This window comes from Centroberyx affinis, unplaced genomic scaffold, assembly GCF_046629955.1.
Source record: "Centroberyx affinis isolate AG114_WGS23_722 - 3 ecotype Tasmania unplaced genomic scaffold, CSIRO-AGI_Caff_v1 ptg003708l_1, whole genome shotgun sequence".
In the NCBI taxonomy this organism is placed as follows: domain Eukaryota; kingdom Metazoa; phylum Chordata; class Actinopteri; order Beryciformes; family Berycidae; genus Centroberyx; species Centroberyx affinis.
In genome coordinates, this window is record NW_027281598.1 from 28,405 (window position 1) to 47,567 (window position 19,163).

At 42.9% G+C, this 19,163-nt stretch overlaps 1 protein-coding gene across 1 annotated transcript; it reads left to right on the forward strand.

Annotated features, from left to right (window-relative positions):
- The first annotated feature begins 7,188 nt into the window (after positions 1-7,188).
- socs5b (suppressor of cytokine signaling 5b) lies at positions 7,189-18,430 on the forward strand. The gene is made up of 2 exons (XM_071540679.1): positions 7,189-7,472; positions 13,196-18,430. Exon 2 carries the CDS (start codon positions 13,215-13,217, stop codon positions 14,904-14,906), a length of 1,692 nt encoding a protein of 563 aa, XP_071396780.1. The 5' UTR covers positions 7,189-7,472; positions 13,196-13,214; the 3' UTR covers positions 14,907-18,430.
- Positions 18,431-19,163: the final 733 nt, after the last annotated feature.

The following is a 19,163-nucleotide window of genomic DNA, read 5'->3' on the forward strand; positions in this document are numbered from 1 at the left end:
TGATGCATGGCGAGACATACACTTTCACTCATTATTTGTTCTGATTTTATGTATTCAAAGGGACTATTGATGGAAAGGCATGAGATTAATTTTAAAGAAAATAATGGAAAAACAGGCACAATCATAAAGAAGGAGGATATAACAAAATATATAGATCCAGTGGATTGATGCTCTATTTGTGGTTTATTATTTGCATGGTTTTAGCCAAGTGTGACTGTCATCAGACATACTCTCATCTGAGGGAAGTAGAGATGAAGCCTATAAACTAACAAGACAAAGATTAACCCTTTCAAACTGGCTCACTGGTCAATAAGACTTCCCTTACAGATTTTTAACATGTTCACATACAGTATATGTGGGAAGTGTCAGAATATATTTACTTAAATTGGCAAAATATCTTTTTGAAATAGAGTGTGGATGTTGCTTTGGTAAAACACACCAATACATATAGTATATTTAGTTAACAATTTTGTTTAAACAAATTAAATTCAGTAACAACAAAAAAAAAAGCCTCTGATCCCATCACACCTTATTTAGCTGGGTACCATCCTGGCATCAAAATCAAGGTTTATGCATAAGTTTATGACTGATTAGTCTAAGCCTAAGGAGTCATAAACTAAACTAAGCCTTAGTGGTTTCCAATCCTGGTCCCCAATTAAATGGCTAGATTGAAAACCAGCAGTGTTCTGGGTCATGAGGACCAGGACTGAAAACGGATCCAATCCCATACTGGTTTGCAAGACTTATTTCAATTTTGATCAATTATGTTTCCTCATTTTGCAACGTGTCAACATATGTGAAAAGTGGTTCTGTACTGCATGTTATCTAATTAACTTGCAGCTAGTTTTAGTGACAAAATACAACAGTGCTAACAAGGCATTTCTAACACAGTGGAGGAGAATTTAGAAACTTGTGGCAAAGTAGCAAAAAAAACCAAAAAACAGTAGTATTCAGAATGTCATAGTAGTCCTTTCATTTCTCCCATACAAGACATTTGTCATTTGCATAAACTTACAGTATTTTATCCCAGAAAAGCCTGCAATAGCTGTAACTATCTCAGATCTGTTTTTGTTTGATCAATCGGCTACTTATCAGAAGGAGGAACAAGAAGCAGTTGGAGCTCTCATGAGGCTTAAGTATAGAAATGGATTAGTATTGCTTTTAAAAAATAGTCACTACACTCCACCCATCCCACACAGTTTTATGCTCCAGTTTATGCTATGCCTGGCCTACTGCATAAACAATAAAAAGAAGTGTAATTTTCAACACATGCATGTGTCAAATTTTGGAACAGCACACATTCACATTACTTTTCAACACAACTAAAACTGTAACATTAGTTCAGCTCAAACATCAGTTGAGTTTACTAAAATATTTTTTCTAAATAATTTAAATAAGTATTGTAAATGTATTAATTATTACTTTGACAATGACTGTTGTAATGTGGGATTCATTGTATAGCAGAGGCACCCTTGGCAGCAATTACTGCTTCCAGTCTTCTACATGTGTCTGTATCAGTTTGGCACATCTGGATTTGGGGATTTTCTTCCATTCTGTCTCACAGATTTGCTCAAGCTTGGTCAAGCTGGATGGGGAACATCTTTTCACATATGTTCATTTGGATTCAAGTCTGGGCTTTGGTTGGGCCACTAAAAACTTTCACATTTTTCTTCTGAAGCCATTTCAGTATTGATTTATGCTCAGGGTCACTGTCCCGCATAAATCGTCAACCCAATCTGAGGTCTTGGGCACTGTGAAGTAGGTTCACCTCAGTCCACACAGCCTCCTGCCTCATGCTCTCAGAGTCTTTCTTGTGAGTTTTACAAACTCCATGTGTCTTCTTTATCAGGAGTGGCTTCCTTCTGGCCGCTCTGCCATAGTCTGGATTTGTGAAGTGCTGCACTGACTGTTTTCCTTCCAGGAAGATTACAATTACAATTTACAGTTTCCCTTTTGGCAGATGCTTTCATCCAAAGCGACGTACATATGAGATTTTAATACAACACAAGCAAGGATCTAGTCTTGAGAGAACGAGAGTAAGTGATATAAAGCTCTGGTCTGACAGGACATAGGTGCTACAAGGCAGTGCTATGAGGCAGATAAAGAGTTTTTTTTTTGTTTTTTGTTTTTTTTATTACACAGTCCATCAGCTGAGAAGGTGTTCACTAAAGAGCTGGGTCAAGGAACTGGGTCACGGGTCACGGCCAAGGAAGTTTTCTACTCTTCCCCAGATCTCTGCCTCCTTCTGTCTCTGGATTCTACAGACAGTTCCTTGGACGTCATGGTAGTTTCTGCACAGACATGCACTGTCATCTGTGTGACTGTATATATGTAGACTTGCATGTTCTAAATCACATGCAAGTAACTGAACTGGCCATTGAACTCAAACTAAGTTGCAGAGGGGAATTGGATACGCCTTAACTCAAGTGTCACTGCAAAGGTTTTAAATATTTATTGACTCAAAACATTTCAGCTTTTCATTTTTAATTAATTGCGTGGGAAAAAAAGTGGAAAAAGTCAAAAGTCAGGGGGGTTGAATACTTTCTGAAGGCACTGTAGCAGTCAAGGCAGTTCAGGTAATGTAGTACCAGCCTTCTCTACTTTAATGAAAGTTTGCAGAACTCCTCAGAATGTTCAACAGACAAATGTGACTGGGTTTCATCTGCATCTGACGCCACAAGCCACAGACATTGATGCAAAGGCTTGTTTTTTTCATCGTATATCACTGATGACTATCTTGTTCCTGATCAACCAAGGTTTGGATGACAAAAAACCCAGTTACACCGTTTATACATTTAATGAAATTCACTTCATGTAACAAAAACACAATTGAGGAACCTCAGCGTCTCCCAACCAAACTAAATACCAAATCCACCCTGCTGCTTTTGTACAAATTGTGCAATACAAATAAAGACTGACTGATCTATTGAATGAGGTGTCATCGACTAGGTGTCATCTATCTTGTTAGTTAGGGTTAGTGTGTACTATCTACTACCCTCACAATATGCAGAACCTGACAGAGATCATGTTTGAGCAAAAAGCAAGCAAGACAACTACAATAAATCCTGGTTGGACAATAGTCCAAAGTTCTGTTCTATTCTATTCTATTCTATTCTATTCTATTCTATTCTGTCCAGTGTGAACATATGTTCGTCTTTCTTAATGGAGTATAGCACCACCTGTGGATCCTCTTAAGGTATTTTTTTTCCCGACAGAACGGGAATCTTAAACGTTTTTTAAATAGAAAATGGTTTGAAATCATAAACACTGCAGCAAATCAGGCGTGTATTTCGATCTATAGTAGGATCTGAAGGAAATATTTACTGAAAGAATCTGTGTGGAGAAGCCAATAATTCATCTATCTAATGAAAAAACACATTTGGGGCATTTGAGAGAGTTACCATGGAGCAGTCAAACTGACAACATCAATATGATTTTGATGTAAATTTGCTTCCATCCTGCTGCCACAAGATGGCAACCCTGCTTTTTCCATCATGGGAGCAAGCCTTTACATCTAGATGCACACTACATTCAAAGCAGATTCTAACTAATCCTAATACTGATACTAACTAATCAGTCGGTTTTTAAAAAAAAAAACAGTCAGCATACACTGACCAATATGAACAATATGTATTTCAGTATATATACTCTCAATATAGAATATTGCTTTTCCATTTTCACCAGCAGTACACACTGTCTACTTCTTGTATGACATGAGCAGTAATGTTGAAATGAATCTCCTCATCAGCCTTGTCCTGAGTTTATTAAAGGGGGATTCCTTCTCAGAGAAGGCACCAATGTAATTATAGTCTCCATGCAGAGCAATCTAGTTAGTTACAATTAGATTACAAGTGCCACTCCCACATCAAAAACATCAGATATATATCTCTCCGACAACACAGCCAGGAATAGATGGACTAATTAAATATAAACAACAGCCTTGCATTAATTAGAGATGATGTCGGATCAAAAGACAAATGACTGATTTATTTATAAACCAGAGTGAAAAAGATTAGACAGTAAAACAGTAATTACAAGATCTGAGATGGTCAAATATACATTCATTTTTCATTGATTCTGCCTTAATGGAGATGATGATGCACCTAGCAATATCTTTATGTAATTATAACAATGTAAACTTTTCAGAGTCCTACATACTGTACAAGTTGTTACAATACTTTTTCGACTTGCACCACACAAAACAACCCACATGTACTTTTTAGTCAATTTACAATGAAAACAAATACAATCCACCACACATCCTAGCCATCCTCTGCATCTATCCATCTATACAATATCAGTTCTGATCTGTTTCCATATCTGTTTCTGCAGTGAGTGGCAGACCTGGCCCATTTCATGTCTGCAATCACGTATGGTTTGTTTTAGTGTATTTAGGTGTCAGATGAGTGGGGTTTACCACAGAGGTCAATACAATGAATTATAGAAAGTTTAGACAATCACAGGAAAACATTCTGAAGCCAATTCACTGTAGCCATATATTTTTTTATGATTGACACCACACCTTACATAATCTGAATTGTCCTGATAGGGTAAACCCCACCCGCCTGCTACTCCAAGTACATTAAAACAAATGCTAAGAATCATTTGCAAATAGTCTAATTGTTTAATAATGTATAATAATCGTAAATATTCTGGTGTGTGGTCTGGGTCTGAGCATCCCATAGCACTCTTCAGCTTGGGAAACTTTGCTTATTCATGTTAGTAAAACATGTGCGAGCCTCTAGGAAAGTGGCTTCATACTTTCCCCTTTCCCTACATGCTTTTCAGGTCCAACAGAACCACATTGATCCTCGCTGGACACGGCAAGCTACTATGCACTTACTGTGGATTGCAGATCTTATGAAAGTGCTATAACTCGTCAAACGTGATGACAGCTATTTGAGGGTGGGGAGTAGGGATGGGAGGAGAGGTCCATGTTGACTGTAAAACAGCGCAAATCACCTCGGACAGAAGAATCAGCACTAATGCAATTCTCTTTCATTTCCTTTCATAATAGCACAAATTAGATCAGAAAGTCCGAGATGTAAAACCTAATGTGTTCGGACTGCTGGTGATTTCCCTGGATCTCGACCTCAGCTCCGGCTAACTACTACATTACTCACACCACTTCCTCTTCCCATTATGCCCTGTGTCATGTGCTCATGAATGATCCGACTCCAGCGGATGACCTCATCTGTGGGTGCGAGTGACTATGAATGCTCCTTTGAGACGTTTTAATTGTCCTAAGATTTACTATAGTGCAAGCTATGACACATCTATACTGGTTTGTGTGCCACGTCTAATTCTACAGCAGCAGAGGCCAAAAGAGGGTGGCAAGGGAGCGTTCAACTTTACTTAATTTCACCCATGGGATACCGGTGGTTGTGCCACACTGGCATCTCCGCACAAAATACTTTCATTTTTTGTGTGCTTTGTGCATAGACAGCTCTATGAATACCTTCTTTTGTACTGGAAAATGAAATTGCAGCATTGCAGTTGATGTTTCTGCCTATGTTGTGCGCAGGCTAACATTAACATAATTTAGAGCAGGACATGCTGGAATCAGGTAACATAGGGCCGAACAGAACAAAACGCTAAATTCAAAGGTCTATGGGGTGAAATGATCAAAATCATGTTACATCTATATTCAATAGGGAGATGTTCAAGAAATGTTGCGGTTCATGAGATGTGAGAGGGCAGAGTTCAGAAAAAGAAGACAAAAAGAAAAGAAAAAAGATGGAAGCTGGAATATGGAGGTGTCCCAGGAGCCCCGAGATTGACAGTGATATTTTGATTTTCAACTTGAAGAGGAACCCAGAAACAATCTGTTGAATATGGACAGAAGGCCTAATGACATTGGACAGTAGTTTCTACTGTTTTCTTTCCCTTAGGTTAGATGGCTTTGGTCAGATCCATTTATCAAACATAACCATCCAACATAAAGTATACTTGTGTTGCCTGGCACTATGTAGACACTCTGGGCTCAGGGAAAGAAGTGCCATGCATAGCCTCGCAGGTTAGCAGGCTGCTGGTTAGCTCAGCAGACAGTCCCTTCATCTCTTAGGGCAGGGGCATCAATTCACTGACCCTATGCACCACCTGCATCTAATATAATTGGCCACCAAAACATCTAAACCACTTTATACCCACCAAATTTCTGGGGACAAAGTGGAGCGATGACTGATGACTGATGACTGACATATGGTTGATGTGAAAAATGATTAGACGTAGGTCTCTAAACTATCTTGCACAGATCCTGGTCCTGAAAGCTCCCCTGATGAGGCTTTTAATATCCAATTCTAGAATTTTTTCTTGTTTGCTCTCCATTATAAAGTATATAAGATCAAATTTGGACTCATTTAGGCTAATGTATGTCAAGTGCCATACCTAGCCATTCCCAATCGACACAACTGTCCACATCAGCATTCATACAATACATTACTGTCTCAAAGAAGATCAAGTAATCTATTGTTTGAATGCTGATTTAGACAGGTGTATTCAACCCATGCTGGATTTGTATGTGCTGTTTCAGTAAGAGATCATGTGATGTCTCTACAAGCTATTTAAGCTATTTATTTTATGGGCACGGTCTCAAACACACCTAATGAAGACCAACTTGGTCAAAATGTCTGCTACAGTATAAAATTGGTGAACAGGAATGTTGTATGGATTTGCGTTTTGCAGTTTAATCGTTGACTAGCACCAGTGAAAGAGGTGGGGAGATAATAGATTGTGACGGTAAAGCTTCATTCTTATACATTCTCTAATTGGGCTAATATATAGTGAACTCAATAATGGTGAAATTGAACTATTCCTCATTTTGCAGTCCTCAACAAGGATCCCACTTGGAGAAGCACTTCCTCTGGGCCAGGCTTACCTGGATGACATCAGCGGGTTGCTGGCGCTGGCCTGGCCTCACTGGGACACCAGCAGCATCACTTCACCTCTCCACGTTTCCAAGTAGCTGCCAATGGAGAGCTTTATCCTACTCTCTCCGTTCATTGGTGATAACGGACGCCCATCACGCGGAGCCAGCTCCGGGGCTTTCCCTATCTGTGTGTACCGTCGGAAGTGGCCGTCCTTTCCCTTCTCTCCATTGGACTCCGCCGTTGTCAGTCCGTTTCCCTCATGCTAAACACCGTCCGCCTCCCTGCTCTCTGTCTGCTGGGAGACCGCCGTCATATTGGCTGCCAGGAACAGGAACGACCACGGCAGAAAAGAAGACCCGACCATGAAAAAGAACAGGCTTTCGCGGCATTTGGAGAATATTTTAACAATTAAATGAATTTATCATATAATATTTAGCCATTATTTTTAAAGGAATCGGAATGAAACCGACAACTATCCGCGTTCATTTTTTGCTTTCATCCGACACCGTGGACCGCAAGGGGGATATGTGCCTGACTTCTCTTGATAGCCATTTTTTGCAGACAAAGAGAGCTGTTGAGTAGGGGTTTCTAAAAGACAAAAGGGTAAGCTGTGAATACGGGAAACCAGCGATTACTTGCCGAACGTGTCACATTTGTCTACTCTCCATCGCTAGGCAGCATAGCACCGCTTGGTTTATCTGTGTAATTTTGTATCGAATTTTCACAAGCTAACACGCTAACCTCGCTAGCTGGCTGGCTAGCTAACGCTAGCCAAACCGCTAGAAACACCCGTCCGAAGGGATAGCTAACAGCTAGCATTTTTGACAGCTCGCAAGCCTGGTTGTAGGCAGTCTGCGTTTACTTTAATTGCTAACTAACAATAAGTTGTCTTTTCTTTAGAAAAACTATACATGTACCGTGGAGTCATGAAGCCAGACGCTATAGCTGGGTAACGTTATCTTGCTGGATAGTCATTATGTTAGTTAGAGGACTGGCTGTAGATGGTTAACGTGTTAGCCAGTCAGCTAACTTGGCTAACTGTGGCCGGGGAAAAGTGGGGCCTCCAGAGAGCCAAAGGCCTTCCAACAATTGCCATAGACTAGCAAGATAGCTGATGCTCTTACGTTAGTGTTAAAGCATAACGGGTCAAGGTAGCAAGTATAACGATACTGAGCTATGATTAGAGAATTTTCAAATGCAGCTCGTGTTTATCATAGCAGGCGCAGTTTAACTCTAATCAGTCTTGGTCTGAAAACCTAAGCTCTGTGTTTCAGTAAGTTTGATTGACTAGTTAACGGTAGCTGCCCAACTTTTTTTTAGTGTCTGGCTCTGTAATATTTTGTAATTACTGATAGCTAACTAGGTACTAAGCTGTCATAAGGACATGACAGTGTATATCCAATCACTCCAAGGAACCAGTCGTAATGAACAATGCAATACTGCACTGTTTACCTACATTCTGAGTTTTTGACTTTGTAGCTATACATTTAGTTCAGTGAGAGCTGCAGAATAGATCAATGGATTGTGCATGTTTTGTACTGCCTCATGTCAAAATGGCTATAGTTAAAAAATGGACATCTTGCATCTCTGTGACAAAAACTAGTTAAGTAGACCAGTGTTGTCATGAAAGTAATATTTGGTGAGATTTGAGTGATGGAAAGCAAAACGTGTTGTATCAGTTATTTACAGACCCTGTATGGCTCTCTGCCATCCCACATGTCTTTCAAAATGCGAGACACCACAAATATCTCATTTACCCTGGTCTGGTCTGGGCAGAGAAGGCTTCCTCCCTTAATCTTGTCCGCTCTCCAGCCCCCTCTTAGATCACTATGATCCCAGGAGAATGGGTGTGTTAGGCTGTCGAAGAGCAGAAGTAGCCTAGTTCTGTTTCAAGGCAGGGCTTTAAATGGGTTGGAGACTGGGTCGCAGTCATTGTCAGTGGTGTCAGTCACAGTGAATTAGGTAGGATTACTGTAGTTTGAATGCTTTATTCTTTAATTAGCTGAGCAGAGTCCATTGGCTGCTGGTAGGTCTTGGCTCCACCCAGGCTCCCTGATTTGGGGATTTTTCATACACTACAATCATGGCTCCATGCAAAATGTGTGACTTGAGATGCCATTGCATTGAGTGTGTCCTGTGGACAAAAAGTTCAAGTTCCCACCCTGGTTATAGTGTTACATTAATGGTTAACACAACAGTTAAACGTCATAAAGTGTTAGTTAGAATTGAAGTTGTCTCTTGCTCTCTGCAATTTCATTCCTTTTTAGCACTCTCCTGTCATTGGTCCGATATCAGGGCCTCTGTGGCTTATGTTTTGTCTTATTAATTGTGCATTCATTAAATGCACTGTCTTGCAAGGTAGTGGTGCTGTGAATAGGGATCTTTTTATAAGGGTCTCACATTTGCAGTATTATTATTGGTGTCTCTTGGACAGCTCACAGAGTTCCTTTGATGCCTAATCAGAATGGAGCCATGCTAATGAGGACACAGGACAGAGGCAGATTAGCTAACTGACCCTGTTGCACACACTGGCAGAGCTTGTCAGTTCTCACTGGTCATTCCTTCACACTGGTAGTTATAGATACACACTACCACTCTGTCTCTGCCTGTTAGCATAATGAGGTTATGAATTCTTACTATTTATTAGCAGTTGACGGTGAAGCCAGCTAAATATGTAAAATTTGACAGGTACATGTTTAAATTTTTTGAGATGTGTAGTTCTGATGTGAACCTGTAGACCTATGTGGTCAACAAGTGTGTACTGGCTAGTATGTTTTTCCCAATAAGCCTTTTCAATTCCTGTATACAGTAGATAAGTGCTTTTTCATACCAGTGGTCCCTAAATCAGCATTCAACATGGGTTCCTATGAGGACCTGTGAGGTTTTGGCATATTTAGGTTCAGTGGGCACAGACTGGCAAACGCTGTCTTTGTTGTCTTGAAGTCAGGTGATTACAGTGGGAAGAGAAAATTAGAGTCAGAATACCTTTTCATTACTAGTTCTTATTCTGGCTGGAGTTTGACTGAATGAGGCCTCCCACTAATCTTAGGCCTAGTGGATTGTTAAGTTTAGGTCTGTTGTCCCTGATATTCTATTTCCCACTTTTGACTGGGCATGAAAAACAAGTAAAGCACCAAATATGATTTTCTAATGTAATATTGTAAGGCACTATTGACCCTGAACATTGTTTGGATTGTAATACACTGTAAGACTGTATGCATGTGTAGCTTTATTTTGTTTTTCTTAATCTTGTTATTTGAGATACACAGATTCAAGGAAGCCAAATTGCATTTCACTTTATCTCTAGATCTATTGCAACCACAAATATACTCTCCAAATCATAATCACAATCTTAATTCTCTCTAAACTGTCAACCACATGTTTTAATGACCCAAGGGCACAATTTAAGTACGTTTTTGGAGAGCCTGGCCCCTTCTTGCCTGTTGTCTTGTAAACTGGAGCTTTTCATTGTTTTTTTGTTGAGGTGATTAGCAAGTAGAAGGATAAAACACGCCAACCCACATGGAAAAATCCACCCTCCCAAGATGGAGCTGATATAACGTTAGCCTCACAATTCCAGTTCATCTTGGAGGGAAGACAGAAGGGTGTGAACACCATACAGCATTAGTTATACAGCAATGTTTCATGTTAGCGGCAGTACTATTACAGTCAGACATCTAGGCAAGTGCTGGTGAATTTGGCTTGCTGGTAAGACTTTCTACTCAACCAGCAATCATTGTTTGGATGTGTTCCTTTCTAAAAATCAAATTGGCTGGTCAAAATACCTACACAGATTTGGGAAATCATGAGCCAAGATGACAAAAAGTTAGTTTTCTTGTCCCAATTACAGTCGGACAGTTTGACCTTTACGATTTTTAAATGGAATTGAAGAGAGTCTTAATTATTCCTCTCTGTAATTATAACAACTTAACCTATTAAAGCGCAGTACTAAAATGACTACTGAATAACACCAACTGTGAGACATCATAAGCACATTCTGAGTGCATTTTAAACGCATTAGAAAATCATTACTCAGACTTAGAGCTGTGGTAATTAGTTTTGGGCAATACCATTAAAATTGATTACAACTTGACTGTGTTTAAAAATGATTAGAATTTATTCTTTCCCTTTGAGCAACGTTGGCTTCCACTCCAACACATTTCTCTGTGATTTTTGCTGGAGGGAGAACGCTCCCTCAGAGAGTTGGAGCACTTTGTAGAACACATGGATGAACTGTGTGTGGCTCAGATTTCTTTAGGTTTCACATAAAAAGTGCCCAAAAAATAAATGAAGATGGTCTCCTTCATTTCCTCCATGCAACATCCATCGTGAAGTCTACCAGGAGAAACATAGGCCTTGTTCCTCGATAGCATTATTACAAAGCTCTGGTTTTAATGTGTATCAAAAGGCAATTTATGTATCACTAGCCTTAAATTATTAATAACTAGAGATGTTGTTGCCCCAGGGACTCCCTCAGAGGGACATAATTTCCCTTGTTTGCACTTCCTTGTGAATTTGCTGAATTGGCATTTAGTGCTGAAAAGCGTGTGAATATATCACCAGCTGGTTTGAAAGCGATTGAATGCGGTTCTTAAATGTATACACGTGTATTACAAACCTCCCCTATTCTCATCTCTACTTTATTACTCAAGCTCTGTCTCAACCCAGTGAGGATCAGAGGACGAGGTGTACAGTCAGTTCCTGTGAAATTTTGTTGTGGCACCACCCCTTGAGAGAATGGAGGGAAGAATTCCACCGGACCAGACAATGCACTCACCCAAACCCAGTGGCTTGGTGTGCAGACACACGTGGGGCACAGAATGGGACACAAACCACAGGGAATGAGTCATGTTGCATCTGGTGATGCAGCTTAGTAGCTGACAGCTTGAAGAAGAACATATTCTATGTTCATACCAACAACTTTGTCACAGGCTGTTTTGGAGGAGTATGCATTCTTAAATGTCTGATGGCTATCAAGTGGAGAGAGTTTGATGACATCTTTTGTGACCCGACTTGAGTACAAAGCAAGTCAATAAGTGGGATTAATCTGGCCAGGGCTGGCGGAGACATCATGAGTTTGGTTAGTGATAACCTTGGGGGAGCTGCCCTCAGTACCTCAAACTTAATCAGTCATGTGCTGAAGACCAATCCACTTTCCTGTGCATCACAGAACCCTGTCTATCGCAGCTGACTGTGCAAATCCATGATGTCTTTATCAATACTAGCAGGCAAACTTCTCTCTGCAGGCACGTCACTGTGATGCCAGGTTGTTGCTCAGCTACTTTTAGCCCAGAAGCAGAATACATTTGTTAATCGGTAAAAGTGGGAGAGGAGCTAACATCCCTTGTTGTGGCCATGTAGCTCAATGAATAGAGCATGGTGCTCACGCTGCAAGGGTCGTACTTGAAATGTGTGCATTCATAAGTACTGCAAGGCTTGCATCAACTTACTGATACTGATGATGTAATTAATGCTGGATAATAATTGGTCAAATGTAATAAAATGTCCCTCTAAATGGGTTGAAAATGTAATAAAAAGTGCTCATGTAATAAATTGCCAGATAGTGTTCTAACAGTATAGTAGTAATGTATTACATTATCAGGAACAAAATTATCACAATTATCTGAAAATGTTTTATTACATTTTGAAAAGGTATTACATTGACCATTACTGCATTATCAGTTGCTGTAAGTATTTGGATGCAAGTGTCCACCAAATGGCAAAATGTATGTTATCCCAAATAGATGAATGAAGTCCAGCAACCGTGAATGTAATGGGGAAGGAAATGCTGCATTATGGAATCCTTTGAGGTTTGGCAGGCCACCTACCTGTGGTGACTTTGCTCTCTGTAAAATTTGCATCATTGGAAAGCAGTTTGGTGCTACTGCTTCCAAATCCCTGTCAGATGCTGGTACAGTGATGAATAAATTGGAAGTGTGTGTGCATGTACATGTGCCCTGTCTGCTGCCGTTACAGGGAAAGTTTTTGGTCAGGTCTAGACTGGCTCTGTAATACAGTACATACCAGCAGATCAGCTGTGAGCAGATCCTGGGTTCATTTATAGCCGTGGCCTTGTGTCCCTGCACGTCTGCCTGGCAACTCCTAACTCTCTGCTGTTCCAACTACTCAAGCTCACCCACCTCTCAGACACTTTGGCCCCGTTATACTCACACCATGTCTAATTACTAGATACACAGTAGTCTGGGGAATTGAAATGTAGGACATTTTTTATGTAGCTTGTACCTCAGTGTAGAATGTAGGCACCATTGCTATTGTGAGATTTCACCACCTGTGACCTGATCACTTTTGTCTGCTGTTATTTGCAGGTCCCAGGGGCTCCTATCGATGGAGAAAGTGGGCAAGATGTGGAGCAACCTGAGGAGCAAATGCCAAACACTCTTCCACGCCGACAGTTCCGGGCCCAGTGAAAGCAGCGTTGAGGCAGATGCCGTCCACTGTGTGGTGGATCTCGGGCAGGGAGGCAGCTCAGGTGAGGCCCAGGCCTCTGGGGCCTCCAGCCCATCAAGGAGCCTTCTACCACTCCCACTGGTAACAGCAGGGCGCCGCCATCACAACTGTGTGTCAGACATCCCTCAGATAGTAGAGATCACTATTGACAAGGACACAGAGGATGTGCGGGGGGGACCAGGGGGTGTTCCCCTGGCTCGTAGAGACTCCTATTCCCGCCACGCTCCGTGGGGGGGCAAGAAAAAACACTCATGTTCCACCAAAACCCAGAGCTCTCTGGAGGCAGACAGACGGTCTGGGCGCTCACGGGGTAGTGGCGGCCGCAGGGAGAGGCGCTACGGAGTCAGCTCCATCCAGGAGATGGGTGACTCTGTATCTGGAGGACGCAGTCTGAGTGCTCGCTCCCTGCGCCAGCGACTGAGCGACACAGTAGGCCTTTGCCTCCCCCTGCCCCCTCGCCGACGGTCCCGCTCATCTAAGACCCCCGTCACCTCCAAACGCAAGATCCACCTGACAGAGCTCATGCTGGAGACCTGCCCGTTCCCGCCGGGCTCAGACCTGGCCCACAAGTGGCACCTGATCAAGCAGCACACAGCACCGGTCAGCCCGCATTCCTCCACCGCCCTGCTGGACGCCTTCGACCCGGCCCACCCCTCTCCTGAGGATGAGGAGGAGCGTCTGCGTGAGCGCCGCAGGCTCAGCATCGAGGAGGGCGTGGACCCACCACCCAATGCTCAGATCCACACCCTGGAGGCCTCAGTGCCGGGCTCCTCTCTCTACAAACTGGGACCAAAGATGGCTCCCGGCATGGGAGAGGCCTCTGGGGAGGGCCGGGGCTCAGCAGCCAGCTGCTCTGGTGCTGCTGTGTCATCAGGGGCCTGCGGGCAGGTGCTGGGGGCTGCGGCGTCAGCCCAGGACTGTGACTCTGAGGAGGACTCGACCACCCTCTGTCTGCAGGCCAGGAGGCCCAAGCAGAGGCATGCTTCTGGGGACGGCCACCTGAGCCGGCAGCAACCGGGGCCCTGGAAGGTTCATACCCAGATCGACTACATCCACTGCCTGGTGCCGGACCTACTGCAGATCACAGCTCTGCCTTGTTACTGGGGCGTGATGGACCGCTACGAGGCCGAGGCGCTGCTGGACGGGCGGCCGGAGGGCACCTTCCTGCTGCGTGATTCGGCCCAGGAGGACTACCTCTTCTCCGTTAGCTTCCGCCGTTACAACCGCTCGCTGCACGCCCGCATTGAGCAGTGGAACCACAACTTCAGCTTCGATGCCCACGACCCCTGCGTTTTCCACTCGTCCACGGTCACGGGGCTGCTGGAGCACTACAAGGACCCCAGCGCCTGCATGTTTTTTGAACCGCTGCTCACAGCGCCTCTCCACCGGACCTTCCCTTTCGGCCTGCAGCACCTGGCGCGCGCCGCCATCTGCCGCTGGACCACTTACGATGGTATCGGCGCCCTGCCGCTGCCCCCCGCCCTTCAGGACTTCCTCAAGGAGTATCACTACAAACAGAAAGTACGAGTTCGCTGGCTAGAGAGGGAGCCGCCACTCAAGGTCAAATAGGGCGGGGCTTCCCCGTGGCCTGTAGACACACTGCAGGAGGATTACAAAACTTTGAGAAACTCCCCATTAGCCAATCAGGAGAGGCCATACTGACATGGCTCTCCGTCAGGCGGGGGATGGAGTTTAGGTGAAATGAGCTATACAAGATTCATTCTAATCTTTGTTTTAGTTATTACTTACATCACAGAAAATACATATGATTATATTCAGTATAACGCTGTCTGGCAAGCACATGTTTTAGTGTTGAACAGGTTTTTTGACAGGGAGGGAAAGCACAAATATCAAAGCTTTGTGTCCTTTCTCTCCCACTTTGTGCTAAGTGTCTGCCTGATCCCACAACATTACCCTGCCTGTAGACCTGCCTGCATGCCTCCCCTGTTCATCCCAAATCGCTAGTTAGGCCCACATGGCTAGCTTTGTTGTACAGTTCACTTTGTGCTTTCTCTATTTTTTTTTTCCCCCTTTGCTTGACAAAGCGCCTAGTGGAGCGCTTGCCCAAGAGGTTTTTGAGGTGTGTGGGTTGAGAGGGCGTCTGGAGATGCTATTGGCAAAGTGCAGTCAGAGCTTGTCCCATGGATAGAGCTACATAGGCACATCCCTTGCCATCTCTGTACGTGGAGCAGTAACAGCTAAGCCAGAGAGGGTTCACGGAGTTCAGTACTGTACATCAGGTGCCCATAGGGGAAATGGGAAATATAGTTTAGTCCATAGGAACGATTATTTCTTCCTTCGGCAGGAAATGACTGATGAATGATGAATCTGTCTACTGCGTCCTATTTAGTGAGCAAGCTACTCTTGTCAGCTTTCTTCCCCCTGTGTATCAGTGCTTATATAACGGTGGGGGGATGAAAGATTTTGACAATTCTTGCCATCATTACAGTTTTCAAAGCAGTCTGTCAGTTCTTCACTGGCCACAGGCACTTTAACTCTGTGCATGCAGTTGTGTATACACACATACACACACTCTCACACACAGTTCATTCTCCCCGTGTGAGATTTAGTTCCCAGGGTAACTGTCGAACAGTCTGGTGTCTTTATTGACTTGTATTATGGCTTTATGGTGTCTAGGAGCTTTCCCCCTCTTCTCTCGGTGCAAATCTTTCTGTGGCATCTGGCATACAGGATACTTTGACCTGTGAATCCAAGTTGGTTATTTTTCATCACCAGACACTTGAACCATTGGTGCGGCTAGCTGTGTGCCTTGGAGGAATGCTAACTCCTTTCAGGGGAACTGAGGACAAATGCAGAATGTTTCCCCCACAAATGTAACAAGTGCTAGGTGAAGACAAATAACCAACGGAAATTCAAAATGTCAAAGTGTCCCTTTAACCATGACTATAAGATAGAAGCTTGCTGGCACTACTAGTGTTTTCCTGGGAAGAGATTCCTTATAGTGAAAAATACTAAATGGGGAGGGCAGCTAACTTCACATGATAGTTCAGTGACTTTACAAGAACTGGCTTTTGAGGTTAGTGAATTGCTGCTCTCAGGATTAGACTGCAGCAGCTTTTTTTTCTTCAATGCATAACATTTCTTTTAAACAGCTTTGCCACAAAATGTGTCAAGCTTTTTTCTTTTTTTTTTTTTAAATATGAAGAGCACTGTGTAGCAAAGAAAGCGATGTTGCAGTCTATTCTTGGCAGTTGCTGTCCCTCTCTTTGGGATTTGTTACTATGAGGGTTCATTGTTGACTTTTGTCAACCCCAAGAAATCTCATTGCCTGGTTGTATTTGTGAGTCTGACTGTGTAGACAACGCTTATCTCTGAGAGGTTTGGCAAACTTTCACCCGGTTATCTCGATTATGTAATTTGAATGAACTCAGTTATGGGACTTAGGACATACACACTGCTGGCTAGCTGGTCATTTCCATTGAGTTTTCATCATGAAGAGAAAATACAACTAAGTGTAACCTATGTGCCTTTTAGAGAGCCATTTGTCTTGTTCCAGCATATTCAGTTGCTTTTCAGTCCAAACTTGGAGCATGAAATGCTCCGAAGCGACCCTTCCGGACGCCAGTTGATGAGACTGAAGAGAATAATAATGAAGAGGTGCATGAGCTCTGAGCTCACCTTATTATTCATGGTGCACGTTAAATTTTTGTAACAGAAAAAAGATTTTAGTGGTGCTATGTTGGTTAAGATAGGGGGATTAGTGTAATGGTTGTAGATTTGTAAAACCTATTTTCACTCACTAACGCATGCATCTGTCTCCACCACCACATTTTTGGCTTCTGTACTACAAGTTTTGAAAATTGCTTTTGTCTTTAGTGGGTCCAATGCCAGCCCAGTTGTAGCATCTTGCCTGTGCAAGATATCCATGTTTGTCCAGGCCTCACATGAATAGATTAATTTGATGTCCACATTACTAATCCACAACTCGATGAACAGATTCTAATGGGAGGGCATTTGTTTTACATGAGGGTTTTAATCTGAATAGTCCTGTTTCTGAGAGTGCCCAAGTTAGGCCTCAGCAAAGTGTTAAAACCTGTTCATCATCAACAGAGTTGTGGCTCTTAATTAATGGTGAATACCCGGCTCTCCAAGAAATGAAATTACTTTTGAGTTTTTAATAAAACTCTTTATGTGAGCGTGACTGAAGGATGATGAGATGGGTATGGACAAGCAGAACAGTTCCCTTAAGGCTTTTAGAGATAATTTTTCTAACTTAAAAGCATAATGAATGGGGAAAATGTATATGAAAACCCGTCAGGTAACCTGTCAAAAACGAAAGTATTATAGCTGAAACTCGCTTGAGATCATGATCATTGGAAAGGCTTATCTCTAATCTTCTCAGACTAAGATTTTAATGTGTGCGTGCGTGTGTGTGTGCGTTTATCTGTGTATGCTAAAAGGTTATTTTCACTCATCAGTGAGGATGAATCATGAACAAGAAATGTCAGTGCTTTTTTTTTTTTCTCCTTCATGAATATCTGAGTCTGTGACCAAAGCTCTTAAAAAGCTCTTGCACGCAGTTACCTGTATGAACTAGAAACGCTTGTCACTGTGTCTCAATGGTGTTAAACTTAAGCTAAATTATATTTCAATAACAACTATACGAACATTTCAAGTGAAAGCCAGTTCCATACTGTGTAAGATATAGGCTACACTTTTTTGGTTTTTAAAAAAAAAAAAAAAAAAAAAAAAGGTATTCATGGGGAAGACTGAAACCCCCTTTGCCCTACCACGCTCTTTTCTGCCAAACCCATCATGGTTCTGTCACAGTATACGCATGAAAGATAACTTGACTGATTTTTGTTATGCAGGTAAGAGATTGATGAAAAGTTTCAGTGGGCGCAGGTAGAATGGTTAAATCGCAGCACATCTCACTGACCCATATTTGCCCTCTTCCCCTGCTTTGTGAAACCCCGTCAGAAGGCACCAAACATTCGCTCACGTTTAAGTCCGAAACATTTCCCTCTGCCCTGCACTTTGTTTTCAGAAAGCTTGAATATTGCATGTTAATCGCCCATATGTGTTAAAGAGTATACAGGGGCCGGAGTGACTGTTAATTACGCGGGGGGGGGGGTGAAAAAGTTGACATTTAAGTCACTTGCACTTTTATGTTTCGGGACTTATCGCATCCACACTGTCAAGAAAACTGGTGTATCTGTTTGAAAACACACACAAACACTCTATCTCCCTCCCTTGCCACCTGTCTATCATGCTGCCGCCTAGCACTAGCAGACAACTCCTGGCAGTCCCCCACCCCACCCGCGGGCGCTAATCACAGGCTAATTTTACCGCACTGGGATCTAAATTTACCGGGCACTAAAAGGGCCACTCTGTGTTGCCTAATGGGTGCTGTGTGACTTGAGGGAGACTTTTTTTTCTTTTTCTTTTTTCTCTCTCTCTTCTCCTCTCCCACCTCTCCCTCTCTCTTCCCCTGACCACATCCTCACCATCACTCTGCTGATGCGGGGGGGGATACGTGGTGGAGAGTGGACTTAAGGCCTGTTGTTCGCGCAGCCTTCCACCCCGTACGCTGTGTCGGGCTAAAGTTAGCGTTAAAGCACGAGCGGGAGAGAGAGAGAGAGAGGGAGCGCCCGGCTCACACAATGCCCCATTGAGCGCCCCGGTTTCCTGTTGTGGGAACGGCGCGCGAAGGGGAGAGGGGGGGGGGGGGGTCTGACTAGGGATTTGTCGAAGTAAATGGCACTTTAATTGTGAATTTGTGTTTCGTGTGTATTTGCGAACGATGGGGAGACGTGCGCGAGTGTTAAGAAAAAAAAAAAAAGCTGGTGGTCCTGGATTATTTCA

What these genes read in the sequence shown, in the direction of transcription:
- socs5b (XM_071540679.1), top strand. Translation starts at nt 13,215, where the DNA reads ATGGAGAAAGTGGGCAAGATGTGGAGCAACCTGAGGAGCAAATGCCAA.